Source organism: Aulonocara sp. 'chitande type north' Nkhata Bay, linkage group LG14, assembly GCF_057382095.1.
Source record: "Aulonocara sp. 'chitande type north' Nkhata Bay isolate Kocher_YH1m ecotype deep benthic linkage group LG14, A_spYH_male_GT1.1, whole genome shotgun sequence".
Lineage (NCBI taxonomy): Eukaryota > Metazoa > Chordata > Actinopteri > Cichliformes > Cichlidae > Aulonocara > Aulonocara sp. 'chitande type north' Nkhata Bay.
Window position 1 is genome coordinate 2,397,813 of NC_141357.1, and position 25,902 is coordinate 2,423,714.

General features: G+C 44.9%; 1 protein-coding gene across 7 annotated transcripts in view; it reads right to left on the reverse strand.

Annotated features, from left to right (window-relative positions):
- Positions 1–2,336: 2,336 nt before the first annotated feature.
- usp32 (ubiquitin specific peptidase 32) overlaps positions 2,337–25,902 on the reverse strand; it is a 67,430-nt gene continuing 43,864 nt past the window's right edge. For 2 of the 7 annotated variants that reach the window (XM_086260580.1, XM_086260581.1), the window contains exons 15-35: positions 25,389–25,529; positions 24,582–24,747; positions 22,472–22,626; positions 21,555–21,636; positions 21,397–21,471; positions 19,387–19,525; positions 19,130–19,235; positions 18,765–18,938; positions 13,133–13,307; positions 12,231–12,382; positions 11,941–11,982; positions 10,254–10,365; positions 9,991–10,175; positions 9,719–9,903; positions 9,322–9,408; positions 8,784–8,904; positions 8,019–8,210; positions 7,670–7,895; positions 7,116–7,570; positions 6,936–7,028; positions 2,337–6,586 (exon numbers count right to left, since the gene is read on the reverse strand). In XM_086260580.1, the coding sequence (XP_086116706.1) occupies positions 6,413–6,586; positions 6,936–7,028; positions 7,116–7,570; positions 7,670–7,895; positions 8,019–8,210; positions 8,784–8,904; positions 9,322–9,408; positions 9,719–9,903; positions 9,991–10,175; positions 10,254–10,365; positions 11,941–11,982; positions 12,231–12,382; positions 13,133–13,307; positions 18,765–18,938; positions 19,130–19,235; positions 19,387–19,525; positions 21,397–21,471; positions 21,555–21,636; positions 22,472–22,626; positions 24,582–24,747; positions 25,389–25,529 (3,237 nt within the window). In that variant the 3' untranslated portion in view covers positions 2,337–6,412. The remainder of the gene's footprint in view (positions 6,587–6,935; positions 7,029–7,115; positions 7,571–7,669; positions 7,896–8,018; positions 8,211–8,783; positions 8,905–9,321; positions 9,409–9,718; positions 9,904–9,990; positions 10,176–10,253; positions 10,366–11,940; positions 11,983–12,230; positions 12,383–13,132; positions 13,308–18,764; positions 18,939–19,129; positions 19,236–19,386; positions 19,526–21,396; positions 21,472–21,554; positions 21,637–22,471; positions 22,627–24,581; positions 24,748–25,388; positions 25,530–25,902) is intronic. The other 5 variants (XM_086260583.1, XM_086260582.1, XM_086260585.1 and 2 more) reach the window with 3 other exon arrangements.

Below are 25,902 nucleotides of genomic sequence, written 5' to 3' on the forward strand. Positions count from 1 at the left end.
GATAGAGCGGCTGTGGCATGCGGGACCTGTCGGTGGTCTGGATAGCATGTGGAGCTTCGCTAGCAACCCGGCATTTCATCTCCGACAAAGTTATCCCAGAGAGAAGTAAAGCAAGTGTGTAAGTCCATCTCTGAATGTTAGTAAAGCATTCCTGCGTTAAGCTTAACAGATATATGGAGCGACTGCCTCTTCTTGCTGCTACTTCAATCATGAAACTGATCAATGATCAGCTGATCGGCTTTTCTGTGCGAGTCCGTCTCTCTTGTTTGTTTTTGGCCCACTTTGCACCAGAAAGAGGAAACCAGCGGCTGAACAACAGCAGCACGTTTAAGCTTGATCAGCTGTTGTTAGAATGTATTTAATATTACTTTCTACTCGAGGATCTTTTTCTACGTAGCTGACGGCTGGTAACTGTGCAGGGGCGGATCTAGCAAAGTTTAGCCAGGGGGGCCGATAGGGCATGAACAGGGAAAAGGGGGCACAAAGACATACTTTTCTTTCTTATTCTCATTTAAAATGTCGAGCTTTTAATAAATAATTATCTGACACCCAAAGTTTTAATTTGATGTAAAATGAATAGAAGTCAATTACTGTATATAGTAACTATTAAGTCTAATATATATACCCTAGTAAGCTATAGTACCTTTTCCTTTGGGAAGGTACTATCTGTGCAGTCTGCAATTTTGTTGAAGAAAGATGTTGAATCTATTTAATATTTCTTGAAAAATAATTGATTTCTGTGCATTTTTTTCACACTGCATCAAATTAAGGTTGATTACGTCGATTAAGCATCATGAGGTGGAGCGTGAGGGGTGGTTCCCTATTTTTTATTTATTTATTTTTGTTGTTGCTGGGATTTGGAACCCTATTAGTTAGGTTGCTTAATATTTATGCTAAGTACTCTTTAAAATACCAGAATAGGGAGGATGGTGTAGGTCTAAGTTTATTAGATTGATCAGTATTGCTGAACTATGAAATATTTTTTTTTGCATACAGGTATAACAGAATAGCTTTAGTGTAGTTGTTGTTTTAAACTTGAGTATGAACTTATACAAAATGCAGCAAGATATTTAAAAAACAGTTTTGTTGATTAAAAAACACTATATCGGATTCATATCGGTATCGGCAGATATCCAAATTTATGATATCGGTATCGGACATAAAAAAGTGGTATCGTGCCATCTCTATTCCAAATATGGATAAAATAAAGTAGCTCAACCTTGACAAAAGTCACTCTGCTGGGTTGGGAAGGCAATATGAAGGAGCCAAGTTAGTTTATTACTACAGTCTGATTATGTTAACTCGAAACTTGTGAGGTAAATGTGGAACTTTTAGGCCGTTGGCTGCTTTAATCAATTGGGGATCAAGGAATAGCTGAAAGTGTTGGGGTACCTGGGTCTGGTGGTCAGTGGTTTTGATTTTGTTTGTCTATATTCTGTGACTTAGTGTTTCTCTTTTTTAGTTAGTATCTCCTGATTTCCAGTCTTAGGTTTTGTTTATATGCCTTTTCATGTCAGGTTCACACTGCTGTGTTGTTTCCTGTTTTACTGACAGTCTGCGTCTGTTAATGTTTCCAGCTGTGCTCTCATCCTGTGTCTCATTCCCTCGTCATCCTTCTCTGTATTTAAGCCCTGTGTTTTCCTTGGTCTGTTTCACGATGCCTCTCATGCTGTGTGTTCTACCCGTTTAATCCTTGTTCATTTTTCCAGTTGAACCTCCGAGGACCTGGCATCCACACGTGGACGTCACATTTTGGGTTGTTTAGACCAAAATACTAAGTTTTGCTCTACAAGGGCCTGATATCCACTTATGAGGACGTTATCCTGCCACTGTTCTATCGAAATTTAAAACGAATGTCCTCATGTGTGGATCTCATTTTTCTCAGCAACAAACATCAGGTAAAAAACAAAAACAAACAAAAACCTGGTAATTCTTAGTTTTTACATTCATCAGATCCCAGTCAGCCTAAATAGGAAAGAGAAATTAAAAATGCATGCTGTGAAAGAGTTCGGGTCTTAGGAGGTTAAGTTAGTTTCCTGTTTTTCTAATAAATCTAAGTTTCTAAGTTTGACCTCCTGCAGTCGGCGCTTCGGGTCCATTCCTGCCTGCCGCACACAGCCTGACACAAAGGAGCTTAAAAATATGTTGGAGTTCAGTCAACTTATGGCCAAACATAATGAGACACCATCGAGTTGGATCGTTTCTGTCTGTGTGATGCTTTGCTCCTGCTTGTGGCATTAAATTGAGATGATCAACGAGGCTGTTCTACTTCACAAGTCTACGCAAATTGCCTGAAGTGTCAGATCAGGGTTGTGACCACAACAAAACGACTCTGATGTCATTTCCTTTGCTGAATTTAATTTGTTGCTTGGGTATTTCGTTACAGATCAACAGGATCACTCCATATACACAACTACAGGTACAGTATTTTGTACAGTTCATATTCAAATACATAGTTTTCATTGGCTTATTTACAAAACACGTTTTGTTTATGTACACGTTTTCATGTCAGTGCAATGCGACTTTCTTCCAACGAACACCTTACAAAAAAGTTTATTAAATTAACACATCTGGTTCACATCAGACAGATATGAACTTAAATAAAAAAAGAAGCTACACACACTGAAAGACAGCTCAGTAGTCGATCGCACTGCCTGACACCGTGAACTAATCTTCCTGGGGGGCGGGGCTTCAGATGCTAGCCCGATGTTCTACAGAATCCGTGCTAGTCCAGTTTCCCTGGGCGTCAAATCCTCGTTCCTGGATTAGAAAAATTGTGCTGAAAGTAACCCCGACATGAAACATTTCTGCTAAGAGATTACGCTACCGGCCGTTTGAGGGCACATTCACAGCCCAAGAAACAAAGAGAAAAAGAAAGAAGTTGACATCTATTGCACCTTTAAGTAGAGCAAACATTGCAAACTGAGCTCTCAAGGGACAATTTTTCCTTCGAGTCCTGTGATAACCTTCAACCACAGACACAAACTGGACACTGTCTACAGCTCAGTGCGACGGCAGGAGGGTGGAGGGGGAAAGAAAAAGAGCTGGCCAAGCAAACATAAATAACACTCTTATGTACATTTCCATTTGTTCAACAAATGTGATCTTTGCAGAAGGAAATAAAGTTTCATTCAGTGACAGATTTATCTCCAAGTACATCCATAACAAAGTCGTCTCATCACAAATACAGCAGCTAAAAAAGGGGACGAACGCAGAGACGAGGCTCTGCGCTCCAGAAGACGAAGCCGGGCGCCATCGACAGTCTGCCGTCTGTTCACAGTGATTAGACGGAGCCCCCTGACGTGACAGGAGCTCCGCCATTGCTGCTACAAAGCAGACACACAGAACTCTGCAGCTGGAACCACGCGGTGAAAACATGGGCTCGTCCATCTCAAAGAGACCTCAGCAGCCACGTCGAAGCAGCCAAACCTTCAGAGGAAAGGAGGAACGGCAGCACTCTGACCCACAGAAACAAATCATTTGCTCGAACGTTGGCTCCAGTCGTGTAGCGATGCATTTACGCTCCTCACACAAACAGACTTTGGTTACTTTCCACACGTGAGCACATCTGTCTACGGGGGGATGGTTGTTTCCAAATCATTTCCCTGAAAACATCCCGGCAAAAGGTGAAAACGTTCTAAGACACTTATTTGATTTTTCTTAAAACTTTCATAGAACTTCCTGAAAAAGTTTAAATATTTATTCATTTCCACCAGAAACCATCATCCCAGTCATCAAACGTTATGCCAGCAGCTAAGAAATGAAATCATTAAAAATGGACACTGCTCCGTCTACACTGACCTGTCACTCGCTTTTGTTGGACACCCATCAGGGTGTGGCTGGCCCACTGGATGGCTCAGCTGAGGAAAAGGGGGAAACTGGTTTAAGATATGAAACACTAAGCTATTAAAATGAGATTGTGAAAGTCCGTCTATTGAGACTGGGCATTAAGATCTGCTAGAAATACAGAAGCTGGAGTAAGACCTTACAGTTTGTGTTGTGCTTTGATGGTACCCATTCACAAATATGTGGTTTCAGCACCCCTGCTGCAGCGATCAGACTGCACAGGACGGGGCACCTCACACGGCTCTCCGGGCTCGATACCCACAAAGCTCAGAAAGGTGAATGCTTGCATTGGTGGTGTCATTCACAAGCAGGCTGCTCATACACGGCAGGGCAGATGTGGCCAAGTGCACAAGTGACTAATATACCAGCCTATGGAGGCTGTAGCCAGTGAGCTAGCCAACAAGTGGTTATCCATAGATTCATTTTTTCCCCCTAAAACTAAAAAGTGTTCCAGGAGCATCTATGATCCCCTAAGCAGCAGGAGGTGGGACCACTGCATCTTTATACACTCATGCTTCAGGTTTTAGGTGTGCTAAGCGGCATTGAACCCGAGGCTGAGCCTGCTGTTCCTATTACACATTAAAACAACTCAAAAATACAAGATGGAAGCTTTAAAAATGTAATGATGTGGAGTCGGAGAGAAGCGACTGACCAACCCTCTGCAGCCGCTCCATTGGTCATTGCATTCGCCTCTCACTCAAATGAAATACTCGTGTCAGTACACTACAAACTGTCTGACACAGTGTGTGAACTCTGACAGGGGAGAGAAATCACACGAGTGGGAATTTATCGGAGATATTTGTTAGATATCCGTCCGATCTATGAGTGCACGTCCGCACTCGACACTGAAGGAGCTCTTCCTTATTTCCTATCGTGCACACACTGGTGCAAAAGTCACTGCTCATATTAAACAGCATGACTTCTGACCTCACAGTCCAGGAAGGTTTATCAGGTCTGTATGAATTCACTGAGAGTAGATATATGAACTATGATCGCTTCAGGGACAGAAGTTAGAACCCAGGTGCTTTTCCAACTCCACGTTTGCACGGTGCAACCAAAAGTACCTGAACTGTGAATCATGCAAAGCTGCTCTAGTTGCGTGAAAAACAAAAAACCCAACAGTGCAACACATGAAACACTCATGGTTAACAAAGGCTTCCCTGCCTCTGTGCGAAGTAGCCAAGGTGAGAAACACTCACAGCGATCTGTGGGACTCGTTCGAATGTGAGCAAAGTGAAGTGTAAGCACAGAAGCCACATGAGACACAGTAATAAAGGCTAAAGTTGGATTCTGAATAGCATTATGGGTAATGTGGTTTACAGGCTTTGAGCAAATAAAAAAATCTCTGCTTCTTCCGTTTTGACACTTTTAAAATAACAAACAGTAAAATAATTGGCTGTGATGGACGCAGGAAGTCCAGGTTTGGGTGGACAGCAGAGAACTGCAGAGGTTTGCATCAGCCCCGTGGAGATGTGCCTGGTGTCTACAGGTGGGGCCTTTAGGTAGCCTGAAGCAACTCTAAGAAAAACTAAAAAAATAAAGCAGATCCTCTAAAATGACACATTTACACAATCAAAAAAAAGCGTTTAAACATATACCGTACAACTTTTTAAATCATGGCACCTGTCCCCAACAAACCCAGGTTCTCAGTCGTCGTGGCTACATACTGGTCAACATTGCACAAATCACCGTGGATATTTGGCAGCTGCAGGACCAAACACAGCTTTTGGCAAACGTGCCGAATTTGATGTGAACATCAGGACCCGAGTGTCCTGGGAGGGGAGGGGGGTCTTTGTGGGGGTGTTCCTGAATGCATGTACCGAGTCTCCTACACTAAAAGGAAGCATTTCATGATATTAATACTGTCACAGACTTTTGGGGTCCAGTTGGCTGAAAGAATGCAGGAAGCGATGAGGTAGCGTATGACGCGTGTTTTCCTGCTCACACTATCGCTAATAAAACCTCAGCAGAACCATTGGTTTGAAAGCTTGCCCGGGCATCCGTCGTCTCCCGTGGCACCAAACGTGACTCCAGCACACAGTGAACGCTGGGCCCCGTGTACAGTTGGCATCCGTAGGCCTGCAGGGACTCACGCCTGGAGCACATCGGTTTTTCCCTGCTCAGGTCAAATCGTGACTCTGGGTAGAAAAAGCCGTCTTTTGTTTTGAATCCTGACATCACAAGTGATAAGTGCACGATAAGAAAGCAACATCGCTGCATGACTCGGCCGTACTGCCATACATTCAGAGATGCGTTAGTGTGCAAGTATATTTTACATCTATGTCATGGCGAGGATCACGGGGTGGGAGCTGATGGGAGTTCGTCGGGCTCAGCAAAGTGCACCGGTCGGGTGCTTTCACAGGGAGGGGCTTCGCTGTTGTCTTAGCAAACCTTTTCACCGATCCGTGTTTGCAGTCGAGTTTAGAAAGTGCTGCGAAGCAGCCATAAAGACCGCGCGCGGTTCAACTGTCAGCCGTTCGTGAGATCTTCTGGCGCTTCCTGTTCAGAGCAGCAGGCTGAAAGAGGCGAGCGGGCGTAGTGCTGGCTGATGGAAGACGAGCTGTGGTCACTGGAGGACGCAGTATTTCTTGTAGTCTGACTCAAAGTCTTCGTCCATGCTACTGGTGTCGGCCATCTTCTTGCCATCGATCTTTGGCAGGAACTGGGAGTAGTTGACTCCCTGCTGCTCGTAGAAGAGAATGTAGGCCGAGTCGGTGTCGATCTCCTCAGAGTGCACTTCCTGTAAATGAAAAAACAAATAAAGCGGAGTGTTGTTACAGCGTGGTCGCATTTGGGGTGTCGACAGAGCCAAACTTTTCCTTACATCACACAAGAGTGCCCAGCGTGTGCAGAGCAGCATGTGTTAAAGTCATGATAAAGGTGTGTGTGTGTGTGTGTGTGTGTGTGTGAGAGACACTTTAACCAATAAAAACAACCCACATAAACCAGCACAGCTTTAAGAGGACCATCTGTTTCCCTGCACAGTGCTCCTCTAAGCTGAGTCTGTGGAGGTCGTACTGGATGTGTAGGAGGCTGTAACTAGTTACCTAGTACCTGCAGACAGTAGTGGAGGTGTGCTGGTGCCTTACCTTGCAGCTGCTGTCATTGTAACAGTACCATTTCCCATTGGGGTTTTTGGCATATGTCACATAGTGGCCTCCTCCCAATATTCCTGAATGGCACTGGAGAGATGAAGCAGAACAACATTCAGGACTTGTCTGACTGTTCTCCCCGCCCGTATGCCAGCGTGCACAAAGCGCCTGACTTACTGATATTGCATAGAGGTTGTATATGGCATCCAGACACATGTTGTCTCTGTGCTGCAGCAGAGAGCCGTCCGGCTCCGTGCTGCTCTCTGTGCTGCAGTCGGAGCACAGCCCGTTGCTGTCTCCGTTCACAAGGACCACGTCACAGTGGCTGCTGGATGCTTCACTACCGGAGGACGATTCTGATGCAACGCCCTCTCCTGACCCCTGAAGCCCTGACGCTCCTCCTGCTGCTGAACCCTCTGGGTCCGCCTGCGGTGCATCGTCTCTCAATTCAGCCTCAGAATTAGCTGCTCCGTCCAGGTTCTCCTTGCTGTTGGAGAGGCGATGTCTGCTGCCCAACTGGGGAAGGCGCAACCGACCTGGTCTGCGGCCTCCGCTCCCGGCCTTCGGGCTGCCAGACGGGCTACTGTTCCGGCTGAGAGAGGGAGCAGACTTCCTGCTTGAAGCTGGGGAAGCTGTTGGGGAAGCAGCAGTGTTAAAGCATTAGCACTTCAATTTTCACATTCTTTAAAAAACACAAACAGTGATGAAAGTCTTTACTGGACATGCCGTACCTTTGGGGAGGTTGCCAAAGCCAGCGGGTGCAGAGATGGAGGACAGATTGTCTTCTCCGACCCTCAGCAGATCCTCGCTCTCACTGCGGGAGTGGAGGCAGCGATGCTCGAGGTCCCTGGGAGCCAGGAAGGCGCTGGGGTCAAAATTCTCCCGTGGAAACTTGACGATCTTTTGGGACTTGATCCAGCGACCATTCACGAACTGGAAGCGCTTCAAGTGGACAATCTACACAAGTGAACACGTGTCAGACGCCGTCTCTAAATTTATTTCACGTGAGAACGTTAAATGCTACCAACACCCACGCATCGTTTCACATAAAACACTCAGATGCACGAGTCTGCTCCTGACCAGTATGGGTGGCAGCCTCCAGAGGTCCAGCTTCTTGGTGGCCAGTCGGTGGGTCTTGCACTTGGAGCAGTAGTAGAGTTCGTCCTCTCCCAGCTCCTCCTCGCTGGTGAAAGCCTTCAGACAGCTGTCCAAGCTGATGGGCTCAGCCTGAGCTCGCCGAGACTGCTCCACACTGCAGTGCTCCTCCACAATCTGCAGGGAGAGGAGCGCGATGCATGACGGAGGATAATGGACCACGAGAGCAGACACTCGGGGAAACAGCTACCAGGTGTCGTTTTAGAGCCAAGCAAAGTGCAACTTTAATGCATCTAACAAGTTTTACTGCTCAGAAACTCATTTTTCCTAGAATTCACATAAACCACAGCACTTACCAACACACCTCGAAGGAGTCTGGACACTTTAATCTGACATTTACTGACTCACTGACGCCTCCGTGTGGCCATACTTTGAATCACACCATATTCTGGTTTGCACAGCGATCATTACATGAGGACAACTGGACCCTGATGTAGAATTGCTAATATGACGGTGTGAAATATGAAAGCAGTGTTGCTGCTCATCACTCCTCCTGCCCCGAGGAAAGCTGGTGTTTACAAATGATGACGTTGATGACAGCGAGCACCATTTTCACAGAAATTCCATTACTGCTCTAACTCGAAGTGACTTTTTCTCTGCCTGAATTGGTGCTGTGTGTGTGTGTGTGTGTGTGTGTGCGTGTGCGTGTGCGTGCGTGCGTGTGCGTGCGTGCGTGCATGTATCCTTTACCCTCTCCTGGGAGGTCTGGTAGCGGAGGTGCAGGGCAGTTGGATCCCAGTCTACAGCTATGTAAGCATTTCCTACAGAAGCTCGGTCTTCTGTGCACTCTATCGTACAGCCTCTGCAGAACCTGCAAACACACAGATGTGCAGTACAGATGTGTGAGTTTTGCTTACAGAACACGGTTACAACAAATCAAATGTCATAATCTTGCATCAAAATGTGCTACTCCCACTTTAAGCTGTATGTAAGCCTGAATTTCACAGAACTTCAGGACAATGAGGTTCGGTTTATTTTGCCACAGCTGCACTCTCACTTTAAGCACACAAAAACAACAAAACTCTGTATTTCCAGTATTCTAATTCAGCAGGAGACGGCGTGCATGGCGTCTATCGTAGATATTAGCTGCAGCATTTGCACGCTGGGGGCTGGAGGATTAGAGAGTTCGGCTGCGTCACACAGCTGAGCTTTTGCGTGCACCTCAGAGCTGCAGAGCGTGTGTGAAAACGGCTTTAGTCGCGAGTGTCTGTATCCGAAACGCTCTTACCTGTACCACGGACACCAGGCACACGAGTTTCCATCCTTGCCCACGACCCTCAGAGTAAAGGGGTACTGATAGCCCATGCTGTCATCACTGCAAGTTAAAGGAAGACAAAAATGTCAACAAACTTGTCAGCAAAGTTATTTTTTCCTTCCAAAATTAAATTACACTAAACAAGGGAAGTGGCACGGATCAAGCTTTAGACAGCTGATGCTGATCCGACCTGATCCTGATTGTGTAAGAGACTTCGTCCGGACAGACCTGCTGCCTCAGTTTAACAGAGGAGAGTCTGGAAGTTCGCTCAGGTTCACACTCGAGAGGGTAAATGCTTCTTCAGATGAATATTACTCAACAGAATCACACGAGTGTTTCTCTAATAAAGAGATTCGTAGGAGGAAATTACCAGTCCTGGGCATGGTTGCTGGCCTCCTGTGGGGGCAGGGGACTGGCCAGTCTGGACACCTGGATCCAGACTGCGTCGTACAGGTCCTTCTTACTGGTGTGCACAGTGCAGGGAACAATGAGCGGCATGCCGAACAGACTGGGTCGGTTCTTCTGAGACGACAGGAAGTACAACTCTGTGCGCATCTAAAGCGGGGGGCACAAACATTTACGTGTTACGTCTACAACAACCATAAAAATGACACTGCATTAGTTTTTTCTACGAGTTCTCACCATCTTCCTGTGCATAGCGATGATGTATCCAATGAAGGGGCTCTCGTGCACCGGTGTGATGTGTCCATTGGCGACCCCGTTGGTCAGAGGCGTCTCAGGGCTGCAGGGCCCACCGTTAGGGATGAGGTCTAGCTTACTGCCCACGTGCCCATTGGCAGCTGTATTGTTGGCTATAGGTGTGATATCTGATGGAGGAGGGGAGAAAATGAGAAACTCGCAGGTAGCTCTCTGGTGAGTGCGCAGACATGTGTAAGATGACACACCTGTCAGCGTGGGCGAGCTCAGTGATGTTGGTGAACCCGGCACCGGGACCTCGAACGCACACAAGAAGCCGTTGACAGACAGACGGACCTTCTGGTTATCCTGAGGGAAGTTCTGAAAACCAAAGGTCAGCACATAAGACTGCAGCAATAAAGACGCCTACATGCAAACATTTCAGCAGAACTACGAGTTCATTACACGCCGGTTTGTGCCACACATCTAAAACCTTGGTAGGACTTTAACTCTCGTTCACGTAGATGGTGCTAAATGGCGTCTGCAGCTAGTGGTGCAACGGATCAAAACTCTCACGGTTTTAAAGTCACGGATCGGATCAATTTTCGGATCAGCAAAAATAGAAAAAAAAGACAAAAATTCGACTCGCCGTTTACTTATTCAAGTATTTTTTGCCTATTAAAAATCATTCAACTGAAGACTCATTCCAGGCACTTATATAAAAACAAATTAAGGTGCAATATGGACATTATGGACCATGCTGGGCAGCCTCTGCACACGGCCATAAACAACCAGAGGAGTCTGTTCAGTGACAGGTTGCTTCTCCCAACGTCAAGGACCAGCAGACTTAAAAAGTCCCACATGCCAACAAACTGTTTAACTCCTCGCTGGAGGGGAAACGGGGACAGAGGAGGAGGGAACAAGTAGCTGTAGTGCCTTTTCACTGTGCAATAGTTGTTGTTAATATCCAACGGTGTAACAGACTCACAATACTTAAAATGTGCCGTTCCCTTGTATTCTTATTCCTATTTATTCTATTTATCCCTTTTGTATTCTCTGCATTTATAAATGTGTATATTTGGTATATTTCTGCTCACATTCTGCAACTTCTGTGGGTGCTGTGCTACTGGAAACTGAATGTCCCGGAGGAACCCACCCGAGGGATAAATAAGGTTTCATCTAATCTAATGTAATCCATAGGGCAGTGCAGGGCTTTGTATCTACCACTCTGGGCAGCAAAGGGCTGCTTAAATGCTGCAAACTCCTCTGCTCCGCTACTTGGACCGCTGGCGCTGACCATAACTATCGCTTGACAGACTGACCACGCGCACCATACACATACTTTTTTTTCCCCCCCGAGTCTTCGGATCACGTGCGTACCGAACCGTGGAGTGGGATCGGTTCGGATTTCGGATCAACCGTGATCCGTGGCACCACTATCTGCAGCAGCAGCTGCGTGTTTCCATGCAGCCGTATAACAACTGGAAGACGTGCTGCAGCAGCACTCACATCCTCTGGCACTTTTTATCTTTGATCGTGTTCGACGTTTCAGCCGTTAATTCTGGAGCGCTCTCACTGCGCCGCATACGATCGCCTAAAATATCAAGATTCTTATTATGGACACAAAATACACCTCACAGAGGAAACGTAACCATGTGGACTGACAGACAAATGAGTGTTTTTAACACAAAGAGTCTCGTGTTAAAAACACTACAAGGTTAGAGTTAGTAACGTATGACTTTCACCAGGGTCTAAGTGTGAGTGTGTACGGTCATGGATTGAACACAGCATTACGCCCCCACCAAGAACCAACCACACCGCCTGCCACAGACGGGCCCTTTATGTCGTCCAGGAGAGCGACCACCACCTCCACCACCACAGCAACATTTCCACACACCAATGAGACAACGCGGCCAAAATGTGGCTCCGACCCACACGCTTCGATTATGCACGTACCGTGGCTTTCCTGATCGCTGCTGTCAGCACGTCTGAACCAAACTGTGAGGAACATTAACATAACGTGATCATGTCTCACTGAGGAGAGGATGAGGCCAGCAGTGTTACGAGATACGAGCATCACTCACACACATTTGTAGTTTTTAAGTATAAATCGTAACCTAGATGAGCGAAGACAAACAAGCAGTGACTGCAAAGGTTCGAGACAAAACGATTCAACGAATCCTTCATTTTAATGCCGTCTTCTGCTGCATGGCGCACAGATGAGAGCATCAGCGTGGTGCGAATACCTTGATATTAGAAGAATGGACCTCAGCCAGGAGGATCTGCTCGGGCTTCAGGCTGCACAGTTCACTCAGCTGTTTCTTCAGCCCGGTGTACTTCTCGTCCATATTCAACCTCAGGCCGTAGCGCACGGGCGTGGAGCCGTCCAGCTTGATAACTACAGACACATCGCAGCATAGCACCGTTCAGAATTTGTTCTTTAACAAAGAAATAGGTTTTAATGACCACACAGCACATTTTTATAGATTCACTTAAAAAAAAAAATACAAATCCAGCAGAGTGTGAGAGAATGAAACAGCGAAAGGTGGACCTCCTATAAGAAGGACACATTACTGCTGCAGGGCTTCAAACAGGCTGCTGACAGAACGAGGGAAACATGGTCAGGTCTTACGTCCAGGCTGGAAACATTTGTGTACAGTCACACTTCCGGCAAGGCTGCCGGACACTGGCGCCACCGGGCCCTCTGACCACCACCAGTAGGCAACGGGTGAAGTGTCTTGCCCAAGGACACAACGACCGAGACTGTCGGAGCCGGGGCTCGAACTGGCAACCTTCCGATTACGAGACGAACTAGCCATTTCCAGCAGGATACAAGCTTAAATCATCGCAAACTGGTTTCTCAAACCTGTCATTGAGTTCAATGCACTAAAATGACCTACAGAACGACCTAATGTCAGTTTCGTGGAGCAGCTTTGTGGATGTGGTGGGAGAACAAATCTGCAGCAACGGTGTTATTCCATCATGTCAACAAGGACCAAAATCTGAGACGCTAAGAATTTTATTCTGAAGCAAAAAGGGAGTCCAGCCCAGTGCTAGCCTGTCTGCCTCCAGCTTTAACCACTAACACTGATCAGTTCTGCAGCATTAACTCTAAGCACAGTTGATTTCTGTTCATCGGCCTGCTCACCGGTGATCTCCAGATGCATGGAGCTGTCCATGGGCAGAGGCAGAGACAGGAAGTTGAAGGGATCAAAGCGAGCGCTGATGTGGCCGCAGGTCTTACACTTCACCTGAGACTTGAGCTGTCCGTGGAACAGGTCGACCACGATGGAGCGGTTCCTACGCAGGTGATTCTCCCACGCCTGAGAGTGGAGAAAGCATAGCAGACCGTCACCAGATCATACGCTGTTAATTCTGTAAATCCCAACATCAATACGGTGCCTTATCCTCCGATTCAGACAAAGAGATCGCAAAGGCTGTGAATGAACATCGACATCCCTCTGAAGAGGGGAGGGCTCGCTTTTCAGCTGAGACCACAAAGCCTGAGGATAGAAGTCAGAGCCGGCCTATCCCCATTTCTCAGGTTTTACCCAATTTTATCATCTATCTCCCAACAGAGTTAGCTGAAATAGTTCAGCTACAGTTATTGTACCGTTATAAGAACATTACTAGTTAATGCCACTTTAACAACACGGGGAAGTCCTTCCCTCTGAAGACATCCTTTCTTTCTTTTTCTTGGTTGTGGTAACAAATAACTAAACAGCAACAGATAAAATGTGATTTGTGCCACTGCAGACACCTACAGTTTCAGAAAAATTAATAAATAGTATAAAAAAAGACAGTAAATATGATTTGAAGTGAGTAGAAGTGAGGACAATGAGTGTTTTAGCATAAAGGGATTGTTTTCATACCTTTCTTATTGTTTTTGAAAAGCAGCCCCTGCCCATCACACTCCCACCACCCTGTCTGACTGTTGCTGTCATGTTCTTTATTAGAAAATGCTGTGTCTGTTATACACCACATGTAACGCAACCCAAACCTATGGGCTCAAAATGTGGTCACAAATATTTTGTACTTGCAAAAAAGATTTGTGTGTGGACTTAGCCAAAAAAACCCTGCAAGTTACAAGTACGAATTTTGACCCTATTTTTCTTCCTTTAAGCTGATTGGTCAATGTCATGTCAATCACAAATGTAACAATCCAATCAGAGAGCAGATGGGTTTGGCTGTTGGAGGGGCGCTTTTTTTGAACTGCAGGTCTTTGAAGGGAATAAATGGCCTTTTACATGCCAACCCAGCGTTTTCCTTCATCACCACGAAGGAAAACAGTCTGTGGTCGTCCGAGTTTGGTGATTTTTGTGTCACAGGTCTACGTGTTTAATACAGGGACTTCCACAGCCTTTTCAACAGCGCTGCGGATGCAGGGGCGGGCAGTGTTTTGGAAATGACAGTCTTCATCACAAAGCTTTCTTCGTTATGAATTAGCATACATGTTTTTATTGAACATTTGAAGAACCAGCAAAAAAACCCCACAAACTCTTGTAGTTCACATAAAGTCAGAGATGAAAACGACAAGGAGCAGGTGCATCTAGTACAGGTAGAGCTGCTGCAAAAACCCACAGAGCCCAGCAGCCAGCAACAAATTCTGGATCCTTTGCTTTTAGTTAGCAGTTAGCATTAGCAGCACATCCTGCGTCCGATGTGAAAGGACTTTTATGCTGCGCACTGTGACTCACAGCAATGGTCCCGGGTCAGCCCTGACTTTGTGTTAGACTAATCCTAAAGTAATAATGTTATTTCTAACCACTGATATAGCACAACTTTATCCTTTCAACAGCTGCTGAAAGTTAGGGGACCTAGCTGCTATCGGATATTTATATAGAGATTACCCTTCAAGGACCTGCAGTTCAAAAAAAGCGCCCCTCCGACAGCCAAACCCATCTGTTCTCTGATTGGATTGTTTAATTTGTGATTGACATGACATTGACCAATCAGCTTAAAGGAAGAAAAATAGGGTCAAAATTCGTACTTGTAACTTGCAGGGTTTTTTGGGCTAAGTCCACACACAAATCTTTTTTACAAGTACAAAATATTTATGACCACATTTTGAGCCCATACAAACCTTCCAGAAAGTTCAACTTTTGTCTCGTCAGTCCATTTTCCCAGAAGCCATCATCAGTATGTTTTTGGCTAAATGTGAGACGAGCCTTTGTGCTCTTTGGTTTGCGTCATCTCATTAAAAACTAAAATGCCAGAAGGGATTTCTTTAAACACAGATGCCATTTTTCCTCAATCTCTTCCTCATTGTTGAATCGTGAACTCTGAACTGCAGTTCTTTGTTGTTCTGGTGTGTTGGTGACCTCCTGGATGAGTCTCAGCCTGGCTGATCCTGGAAGGTTCACCGCTGTTCCAAGTTTTCCCATTTGTGGATAATTACTGTCACTGGAGTCCCAAAGCCTTACAACTTACTTTGTCATCCAATGAAAGGTGTCAGTGACCTTGTTTCTCATCAGTTTCTTTAGATTGTTGCTTTTTAGGCTGGAAGATTTTCCAGAGGTTCTATTAAGGTGACAACAGGACTTATAGCAACTAGAGATGGCACGATACCACTTTTTTATGTCCGATACCGATATCATAAATTTGGATATCTGCCGATACCGATATGAATCCGATATAGTGTTTTTTAATCAACAAAACTGTTTTTTAAATATCTTGCTGCATTTTGTATAAGTTCATACTCAAGTTTAAAACAACAACTACACTAAAGCTATTCTGTTATACCTGTATGCAAAAAAAAATATTTCATAGTTCAGCAATACTGATCAATCTAATAAACTTAAACCTACACCATCCTCCCTATTCTGGTATTTTAAAGAGTACTTAGCGTAAATATTAAGCAACCTAACTAATAGGGTTCCAACTCCCAGCAACAACAAAAATAAATAAATAAAAAATAGGGAACCACCCCTCACGCTCCACCTCATGATGCTTAATCGACGTAATCAACCTTAATTTGATGCAGTGTGAAAAAAAAGGCACAGAAATCAATTATTTTTCAAGAAATATTAAATAGATTCAACATCTTTCTTCAACAAAATTGCAGACTGCACAGATGGTACCTTCCCAAAGGAAAAAGTACTATAGCTTACAAGGGTATATATATTAGACTTAATAGTTACTATATACAGTAATTGACTTCTATTCATTTTACATCAAATTAAAACTTTGGGTGTAAGATAATTATTTATTAAAAGCTCGACATTTTAAATGAGAATAAGAAAGAAAAGTATGTCTTTGTGCCCCCTTTTCCCTGTTCATGCCCTATCGGCCCCCCTGGCTAAACTTTGCTAGATCCGCCCCTGCACAGTTACCAGCGTCAGCTACGTAGAAAAAGATCCTCGAGTAGAAAGTAATATTAAATACATTCTAACAACAGCTGATCAAGCTTAAACGTGCTGCTGTTGTTCAGCCGCTGGTTTCCTCTTTCTGGTGCAAAGTGGGCCAAAAGCAAACTAGAGACACGGACTCGCGACAGAAAAGCCGATCAGCTGATCATTAAGCAGTTTCATGATTGAAGTAGCAGCAAGAAGAGGCAGTCGCTCCATATATCGCTTGTTAAGCTTAACGCAGGAATGCTTTACAAACATTCAGAGATGGACTTACACACTTGCTGTACTTCTCTCGGGGATAACTTTGTCGGAGATGAAATGCCGGGTTGCTAGCGAAGCTCCACATGCTATCCAGACCACCGACAGGTCCCGCATGCCACAGCCGCTCTATCACGTGATGCACACTGCTCCGACGTGCTAACGTTCTGAGGCGAGTTACGGCGTGTTGCAAGTTTTGTGAGGTGCTTTCGTGATATTTAATGGATCGGATTACATTTTTTATTTTTCTCCGATATCCGATCCAGTAATTTAGGTCAGTATGGGACCGATACCGATACGTAATATCGGATCGGTCCATCTCTAATAGCAACCAGTTAATTAAAAATATAACAATTGGCAGCTTTCCCTTGATAACAGATGAAGTCAACATTTAAAAACTGCATTTTGTATTTGCTTCACTTCTCTTTGTCTAATAATAAAAATGATTTTGTGATCTAAAAACAGCAAACATGCAAAAACAGAAATCAGCAAATGTAACCAACAATAAGCAGCGTTGGGGAGTAATGGAGTACATGTACCAGCGTTATTCAAAATACAAAACACGAGTAACTGTATTCTGTTACAGTTACCGTTTTAAAAGGCTGTATTCACAATACAGTTACTTTGTTGAAATAAAGGGATTACTCGGCGTCTTTTCCTGTTTCATACGTTAGGCTGTCCCCTCTCTATTTCTTCACGCCGGTGGAAACCCAAACACGCGAGGCTCAATCTCACGGCTCGTAATGACGTGAAGGAATATTTTTTAATTATTGTTCAAAAAATGATTTAATATGAAGGCAACAGGCAGAGTGTTACAGCCCAGCTGTAAGTAAGCTATTAAGACTCGACTGTGTTCGTGTTTTCCTCCCAAACAATAAGTTCCCTTTCAACGCCTCTCTCTGTCTCTCGCTAGCAAAGTCGACCCAGACAACAAAGTAAAGCTAGTTTTCAGCTACGAGCCCGACGTATCAGCCAGAGGTCCCTTTACTACGGTTCGGAGCCGCGGACCTGTTTTATATACTCGAGGAATAGTTTTCTACACGAGATTGCTGCAAAAAGTGCAGCCTTACCTAATGTCCACCTACTGTTACTCATTTATATTAAGATTTAAACATCTAGTTGCTATTGGTATGGAGAGTACCCTTCAGTAATAGTAATAAATCACACAGCAATAGGACATTCATGTAGTTGTAAAAAGCATGATAATATATTAAGTAATCCAAAGTATTAAGAATACGTTACTCTCACTGAGTAACGTATTCTGAATACGTTACAAAATACATTTTGGGGCATGTAATCTGTAATCTGTAGTGCAATACATTTGAAAAGTAACCTGACAATAACTTAACATACAACAATAATGTAACCAGTGTCTGAGCAGAAGCTTCCTGTTAAATATGCACGTGAGAGAGCAGCGGAGGCCAGTGGACAGCTGTGATCAGCCTTTTCCACTGAAGGAAACATGAAGCCTGATGAATACCAGGTAAGCTGTGGGTTGCAAGAACGCCCTCATTTTTTTGCAATTTCTGGAAAAAAAACGCGTCTCCTGTCCTTAAATCTCAGGGTGCTACGAAACAACACTGACGCCATATTTGGCAACTTCCAAACGTTAGCCGAGATCACCTGCAGCGAGGCTGCGGGGCTCCGATTGTCCTGCAACATTACGCCACAGGGACACATACGGACTCAGTATTTCACTCAGTGCTGTAACGTTCTTATGAACATGATCACTCTTTTGCATTCACTCGTATGAAGCTCTCAGCTTTTACTTGTACAGTGAATTAAGCACAGCCGGCTTCCCTGACAGGAGTGTTTGTTCATCTTTAGAGTTTGAACTCAGTCGCTCGAGCAAAGATCCTGGAAGTCTCAACACAATTTACCCGGTTGAAGGCTATAGCTCACCTGGCTGTGCAGGTGAGGCTACTGCAGAGGTGTGGCTTAAAATCCCACCCAGATCATTACCGACCAACCTTTGCTGCTACGTCTAATTAAAGGTTCTCTCTCTTTTGCTTGTTTTTATATTTATTATCTATCATTTGAATTAAAGCTCAGGGACTCCCCCGTTACAGTGTAATTACCTGAAATGTTTAAAATGATAATCCAGATGTTTATTATCTTATCAACCAAAATAACTTATTCTTGCTCCAATTAATCAGCAGTGTGAACTCTGACCTCAGAGGCCACCTCCCAGTCTGGCCGACCATCGCTGTCCTTCAGCTCCACGTACGGCTTCTCGTGGACTCTGTTCAGGTCTTCGTGGAGGCCGTCCAGGAGGAAGGCCAGCAGCTCCTGAGAGTCCTGCTGCTGGAAGCCATTGAAACGGGGGGCGTACTTTGCTATCGTCCACTAAAGCAATGAATCATAAACTCTGATTAGAACATAAGCACGACAAAACATAGCTGAGCCAAAAATATCATACTAGCTAAGACAGTCCCACACTATCACTTTAATATTCTGTGGCCTCCTGTGGATGTGCACCCGCCTGCACATGAAACTCTTTTTGTGACTAATATATGGGAAATGCTGCAACTTCTCACCCTGAGTTTGAGTGGAGCTACATTCTTCTGTGTCCCACTCCACAGCTCCATCACCAGGTCGCCGTAACACTTGGCCATGTGACCTCGCATCCCAATAGGATTGGTTCTATTGATACACCAAAAAAAAAGTTAGTTAAAATGAAAATGTTTGTTTTTCCCCTCATTGTTGTTTTGTATTCATTATGAACAGTTGGTTTTCTGTTTTTCTTTAAACTATATCCACAAATACTCAATAAAATATTTTGAATAAAAGGCACCTGTTGAGCTCGTAGAGGTGTCTCCCTGAGAGGAAGTAGTCTGTGAGAGGCTTGGTGTTGCTCACACACTGGATGCTCGAGTTCATGAAGCAGGTGTTGCCAAGGTTACTGAGGCCAGTCGCCCCTTTCTCTGTGGGAACTGTGTTGGGATACAAAGACGTGCTGTTCAGATGCTAAAATGCTTAACTGAAGAAAAAAAGAGTCATACATACAAGCACGTATGACTTCAATATGTTTTTTACATATGAGAATAAAGGACATGAGGCCAAACTGTCTTTGAACGCTTAGACAGGAGTCCTCAAAAAACAAACACCTAAACAAAGAAACAAAAAACCTTTGAACTCCAAGCACTTTTGCTTTACTTCAAAACAAACTTTATACAAATTTTAAAAATGGATCAAAGGGTTAAAAACATCCTTTTTTCCTCTTTAGACATAATTCTGTATACTTATTATTATTATTAAAATGTATTTAGTGATATAATCTGCACTGGTCATAGTTACTTCTTGGATTTTGGAGTTCAACATTTTCCAGAGCTCGGGCGCCGCTTTAGCTCACTAGACCAAGCAACCATATTGTGGTGGATTTTTGTGTGATATGTATAACTATGTAACTATATACACTATATATCTATGTGTTCTGAACATATATATTTTAACTTTAATGTAGAGTCTTAAGCACAAGACATTTTGCTTCACCGAGGTTATTAAGGTTTTACAGTAACAGGGCAGTTGATGCTGTTGAGAGTTCGCCTGAATAACTCTCCAGCTCCGGGAACTGACCTTCACTAATACACACTCAACATCTTTCATGCAGCACAACCAAAACAGTAACATTGTAACAGAGATCCTGAACACATCACGATAAAATATCCTATGATATAATCACACACACACACACACACACACACACACACACACACTGAAGTGTTTTTATATATGAGAAAGCATGTATGTTATACGATTGTGCCACTTGCTGTATAAGATTTAATAATTAGGATTAATTTGTGATGTTTGACTGTGTCATGACCTATTGTGATAAGCCAGAACCGGGTTGTAGCCGGATTCCTGACTGGCCTTCGGCCAAGACCTTGGCCGCTACCTGACCCCTGTAGCTGTGTTTGGATGTGTGGGAAAGTTACCCAGCAGCAGGGGGATACTGGTCCCTGTATTAGGGGACCAGAGGACACCCCCAGAGCTCTTTTTCCTCCTGCTGCTGCCTCCTGTCCGTCTCGGTGTTGCTCTGCTGTCTGTGCTTAAGGCTGTACACCCCGGGGTTTTGCTTTGCTTGCTTTCTGCTTTGCAATTTTCTTGCTAAATGTCTGTATGTATTTTTCCTGCTGTTCATATGATTCAGTGTATTAAACTCTGTTCCAAGAATTCTACTCTTTTCCAGAGCATCTTTTTGAGTGTCTTGATTTTAATTGGATCTAAAGAGGTTGGATCCCCACATCGTTGGTGGGAGAAGGTTATTAGGGTGGCTTCAAAATTTGCGACCACAATATGAGGCCGCGTGGCTGAGAGCGGCCGACCCGAGGCCGTTTGCCGCATGTCTACCCCCCGGCTCTCTCGTCACTCTACCCTTTCAAATAAAGCTGTACAAAGGCCAAAAAATGATCTCCAGAGCCTTTTCTTTAGAGGCAAAGCAGAAGAAACATTACAGCTTTCACCAAAGCGGCGTGCTCTAACCATCAGGATATCATGGCGTGAGCTCGCTGAGAAACAGTATTTTGGATGTTTGTGTTGCGATTTCTTTCTCAGCTTCATTCCTGTTACCCTGCGCTGCTGTAACCCTTTACGAGCCAAACCTGTGTGAGCACTCGACTGTGCTCGGTCGACTCTGCAGCTCCCCGTTACATCTCTGACCTCAGAGAGGGCTTTGAGATTTCTGCTGTTTCACTGCTGTGATTCCACACTGATGACTGTAAGATTTAAACGTCACACCTGTCTGCTATAGTTAGCATCCTATCAGAGCATGCCAGCGGTTGCACAGTGCGCTCTTTAAACTTACCTTTGTGTCTGTCCATCTTACTACTGTTGGCAATGAAAGACATTTCCTCAGGCCAGCTCATGTCTTTGTTCCTGACTGTGGAGAAACAAAAGACATGTTTGTTCCACTCTGCTGTGCCGTGATACAGAACGATCAGCAACTCTGGGGAGAAACAACACCTTCAATAACCAGCTGCTGCTCATCCTGGATCTTCAGGCTTTCCAGTGTGTGATCTTCATCATCCAGAAGTGTGAGGTAGTTCTAGTGGACAACAGGTAAAGGAAACAGGAGAAGATTGGTTGCAGTTCATATGGCTGTTTAATAACTTTTGACTTCTTTCAGCACTGGGCTAACAGCTCTGCTCAGCTTTCTTCTGTGTCAGCTTATTTTAAAAGCAGCTGTAGTCTGGGCCGGGTTAATCTGCAAGAAGGTCCTGGGGGGCAAAACGATCTGCTGGGCCACAGACTGCTCCACACTGAACGAATGCACATATAAGTTCAGACTTACCACCACCCCCAACTTTCAGCTACATAATAATGTCTACAGGAAGCATCTAGCACTCTGCTTTGTAGCAGCAGTGCTTCCTGCAGGAGATTCAAGCTTTCTTCAATAGAAATGGGATTTAGGGAACAACACAAGGCTTTTAAAAGCAGTGGATTTCTCCCTGTTAAACATACTTTCATGCAGTTGGATGTGCGCTTTGGGATTCTGAAAGTGTTCTGACACTGGGAATACATTTTCCTTTAAAATGCATTCAGTGTGCTGCAGTAAACTCTAATAAAGGCTCGTATGGCCTTCATAAACAATAATCTCTCCAGGTCTGTCCAGCACTCTCATCTGAAGCTCTGTCCTACGAAACGCTTTCTTCTCTGTTTTCCTTTTAAACATCTCATCAGCTTCATGACAGTAAAGCTCCTGCAAACATCTGGGCCTGTTGTGTTTCTGGTTGTTCTCTACTTTCTCTGGAAACCAAAGCAGACATTGGCTAACATATATCTAATATCTCATCAGAGCCCAAAAATATAACAACAGTGTGTGTGTGTCTCAAAGTCCAGGGTTAAATAGCGGGGATCGCTGTGAGAGATTTGATCCTCACCTCACTGTTGTAGAGCCAGAGCCTCATGTCCTCCTCCTTGATGCGGAGCCTTTGCGACAGGTACAGGTGGATGTCCTTAATGGTGCCCATGCGGCTGAAGCAGCCCGTGTAGGCCAGCATCCTCTTCAGAGGAGCGTTGGGGGATGGCACGTTACCTGCTCGAAGAAAGCAACAGTGACATACCCCAGCCACGCTCGGATGCAATTATTCATTCACACTAATGTCTGTTCCCATTGGCTCTCACATAATCACTGTTCATCTGTTCACAGGTTGGCAGACCCAAACAGCTGATCGGTACCAACAGCAGCATGTTGCTGACTGAGGATTAGTTGTAAGAAAGCAGCAAGAAAAGGGCAATCAGTGCAGGTTTGATTGGTCAATCAACTTAGTGAATTTAGAGGACTGTGTGTGGATTAAATCAAACACAAACCAGGCAACATTAGTCCTGTTACAATCGAGATTGATTGGAGGGTTTTTCATGTGCACAGCTTTGTAATTAAGCATCCTATAAACTTGGTGTGATGCTTCACTGCCGCCTACAGCTGTCAGGATTACATTCTGTGGAATATGAGGTATAAATTAGATCTACAGTATATCAGATACTCGACTCCATGCCTAACAAAGGTCTGAATGCCCAGCAATGACAGCGGCTGCCCAGATAGCGTGAGTCACGATGGAAGCTAAAACTCAGCGGGCTCTGTGAAACCTGTAACCAGAAACTCGATCTGTTGACTTGATTAGTGCCGGCAAGCTCGGGGTGAGCGCTGAGCATCTCCAATCTGATTACAGCTCGAGTGACTACGCACGCCTACGCATTTCGCCTCGTCATCTCGCCGCAGTGGGACATCTTTTGTTTACAGGTGTCCGTTTATACACTATGCAAGAGAGAATGAACCGCTGAGCTGAAAATCAGGCATCGCTTACTGTGTGAGTGGGTGGGTCTATAAATAGAGTCAACTGGGAGCGTTTTACCTCATATGGCTGAGCAGCCATCTACCTACAGCTCACTCACACCTGCTGGAAAAGACTCCAAGAATCTGGAGAAAGAAACTACTGACAAAGCTAAAACTCAATATTGGGCTGCAAGCTGCCACTGCCATGTGTTCATGTCACCCAGTAATTAGAAATGAAGGTTGAAGTTCCATCAAACAAAGAAGAATCAGGAAATGAACATCCAGGCCCAGTAAGGCTGCTGGCCTTATGGTTTTAAAATGGACCGAGGCACAGAAACTGCTTTGTGGACCAATGAAGAGAGGGGCCACTGACGGTCTAGGGTGCATCAGAGCCCTTCCAGCACAGGTTTCACATCTGGAAAGGCACCATCAGTGCAGAAAGTTACAGTGAAGTTAGAACCTGCAAGTGCACTGGAACAATGCACACTGCATGTATTACCACAGCGTGGCTTCATACTAGTCGGGGCCCTAAAACGGCAGTCCAGACCTTTGACCGACTAAAAACACTGAAGACCCCACAGGAGCAGGCGGAGTCGTCTCGGACAAGAACGAAAGCATCACTGCTGTCCTCAGGTCTGTTTACAGGTGCTGTTGAGACAGGAAGCTGCGTAGCTGTGAACTCGCTGCAGTCTCCGTGTTTTAAACGTGTTCAAAATGAGCTCATAGTTTTCTTAGTTTAAACATCTGACGTTGTCCACAACACGGATCAGTGAGAAAATCATTGGGTTTTTTAGAATTGGGGACGTAACCATAGCAACAGGTTTTCTGCTGACAGGAAGCACATTTCTTTATGTGGTGATGGATAACGTTTAGAAACAGCTGCTGCTCCCTGTTTGGGGTTTTCCTGAAGTTTCCTCATTTTGGAAATTGTTCTGAAAAGCAGGGAGACCGAGGCGACTGTGATTACGCCGCTCACTGCTCCACCTGCTAAATAACACTACGACGAGCTGTGTAGATGAAAATAAAATGGTTTGATTATTCCAGTGTTAGACTGATCAGCATTTCTCCTTTGTGCGCCGTGGGTTCACTCCAGAGAATCGCCTGGGTTGGATCAGTCAACTTAAAGAAGATTAACGGAGAGGAGGCGGGGGATGCGGGGTTGCTGAATGAAGCACTGTTCGACGGCTTGCTCTGGTCTTGCTGCAGGCTTACGTTACCTCTTGTGGGGGGTAAATTCGGTGGGAACATTCGCAGGCTGGTCATACCCATATTGACCCAGATGTTGGACTGGGGGGAGCGCGTGGCCGGCTGCTGGCGAAGGAAGAGGAGGTAGCGGGGGAAGAGTTCCAGCTCCGGCTGGCCTGTCTTACTTTCCAAGATTACCTGCAGGGGAAGGAATTTCAAAGGCCCATGAAACATTCTTGTACTAATAATCAACATAAAACACAAGAGACATGCAGCACATCTGAATATAAACCTTTTTTCTGCACTCTTAACTTTAATCTGCACTTAAATCTGAAACCATGTGACTTCTACGCAGCTAAAGTGGAGTACAATAAATGCACGTAATACTAGTAAAGTAGGATATTTACTGAGAGAACATGTGCTTACTATCTGCATGTTGCTGAAGTTCAACAGATGACCTTATGTACAATATAAAGCCCCTGAGGAAACTGTTGTTGTGATTTGGAGCTTTATAAATAAAGCTGAATTTGACGGCAGTGTGGTAACCCGTGGAAACGTCACCAGTGCTAATGACTGTCACAGTCGTGGTTCTCTGTGCATGCTTGGATAAAAGCGAGGGAGTACAAAAACACACATGTGCTGTATTTATTTTCATTGAATTTGTATAGAAAGCAGCTACTTTTGAACTTCCAGTGCACTTTTCAGTTTTGCCTACACACTCATTTGTTTGCTCATGGATGACCTGCTCCAGCCCAGCAGCTGACTGATTATTCCCAGGTACTGCATCACAGTGAAAGTGAAGTTCATTAGCTTGTGAGTGGTTTGCTGTGTTCACTCACCGGTCGCGGCAGGCTGAGGTTGGCACCGTACCAGTGGTAGAGCGCCCGCCACACAGGCTCTGGCACCGTCTCAAAGTCTCTACGAGGCAGCAGCTGCAGGGAGCGTTTTAGCCTGCCGCCCTCCATAGTTAACGTGGGCGCCTGCACAGGACACGGGACACACATCAGCATTCGAATAAGGGCACAAAGACGCTGGTCTGTCTCTCTGAATTACGCATAATAAAAAGAGACAGCACCCTGATGCTACACACGAGCAGAAATGCTGCGATGATTACAGAAAGATAAGACAAAAGGAAAGAGAGGTGCCATCTGGCCCCGCAGAGCCTTTGCCAGCAGATGAGGAGCGACTCCAAAACAAACCGAGAAAGAATCTGGTCATACGGTTTGGGTTTGTTTACACGTGCTAAAGATTGCAGACGCCCTCATTGTCAAAAGCCAGGACCACATCTGTCTGTTAGACGCACAGCTTTGTAAAACATGATGCATGAGCACCACCCAGAATGCAAATCAGGAG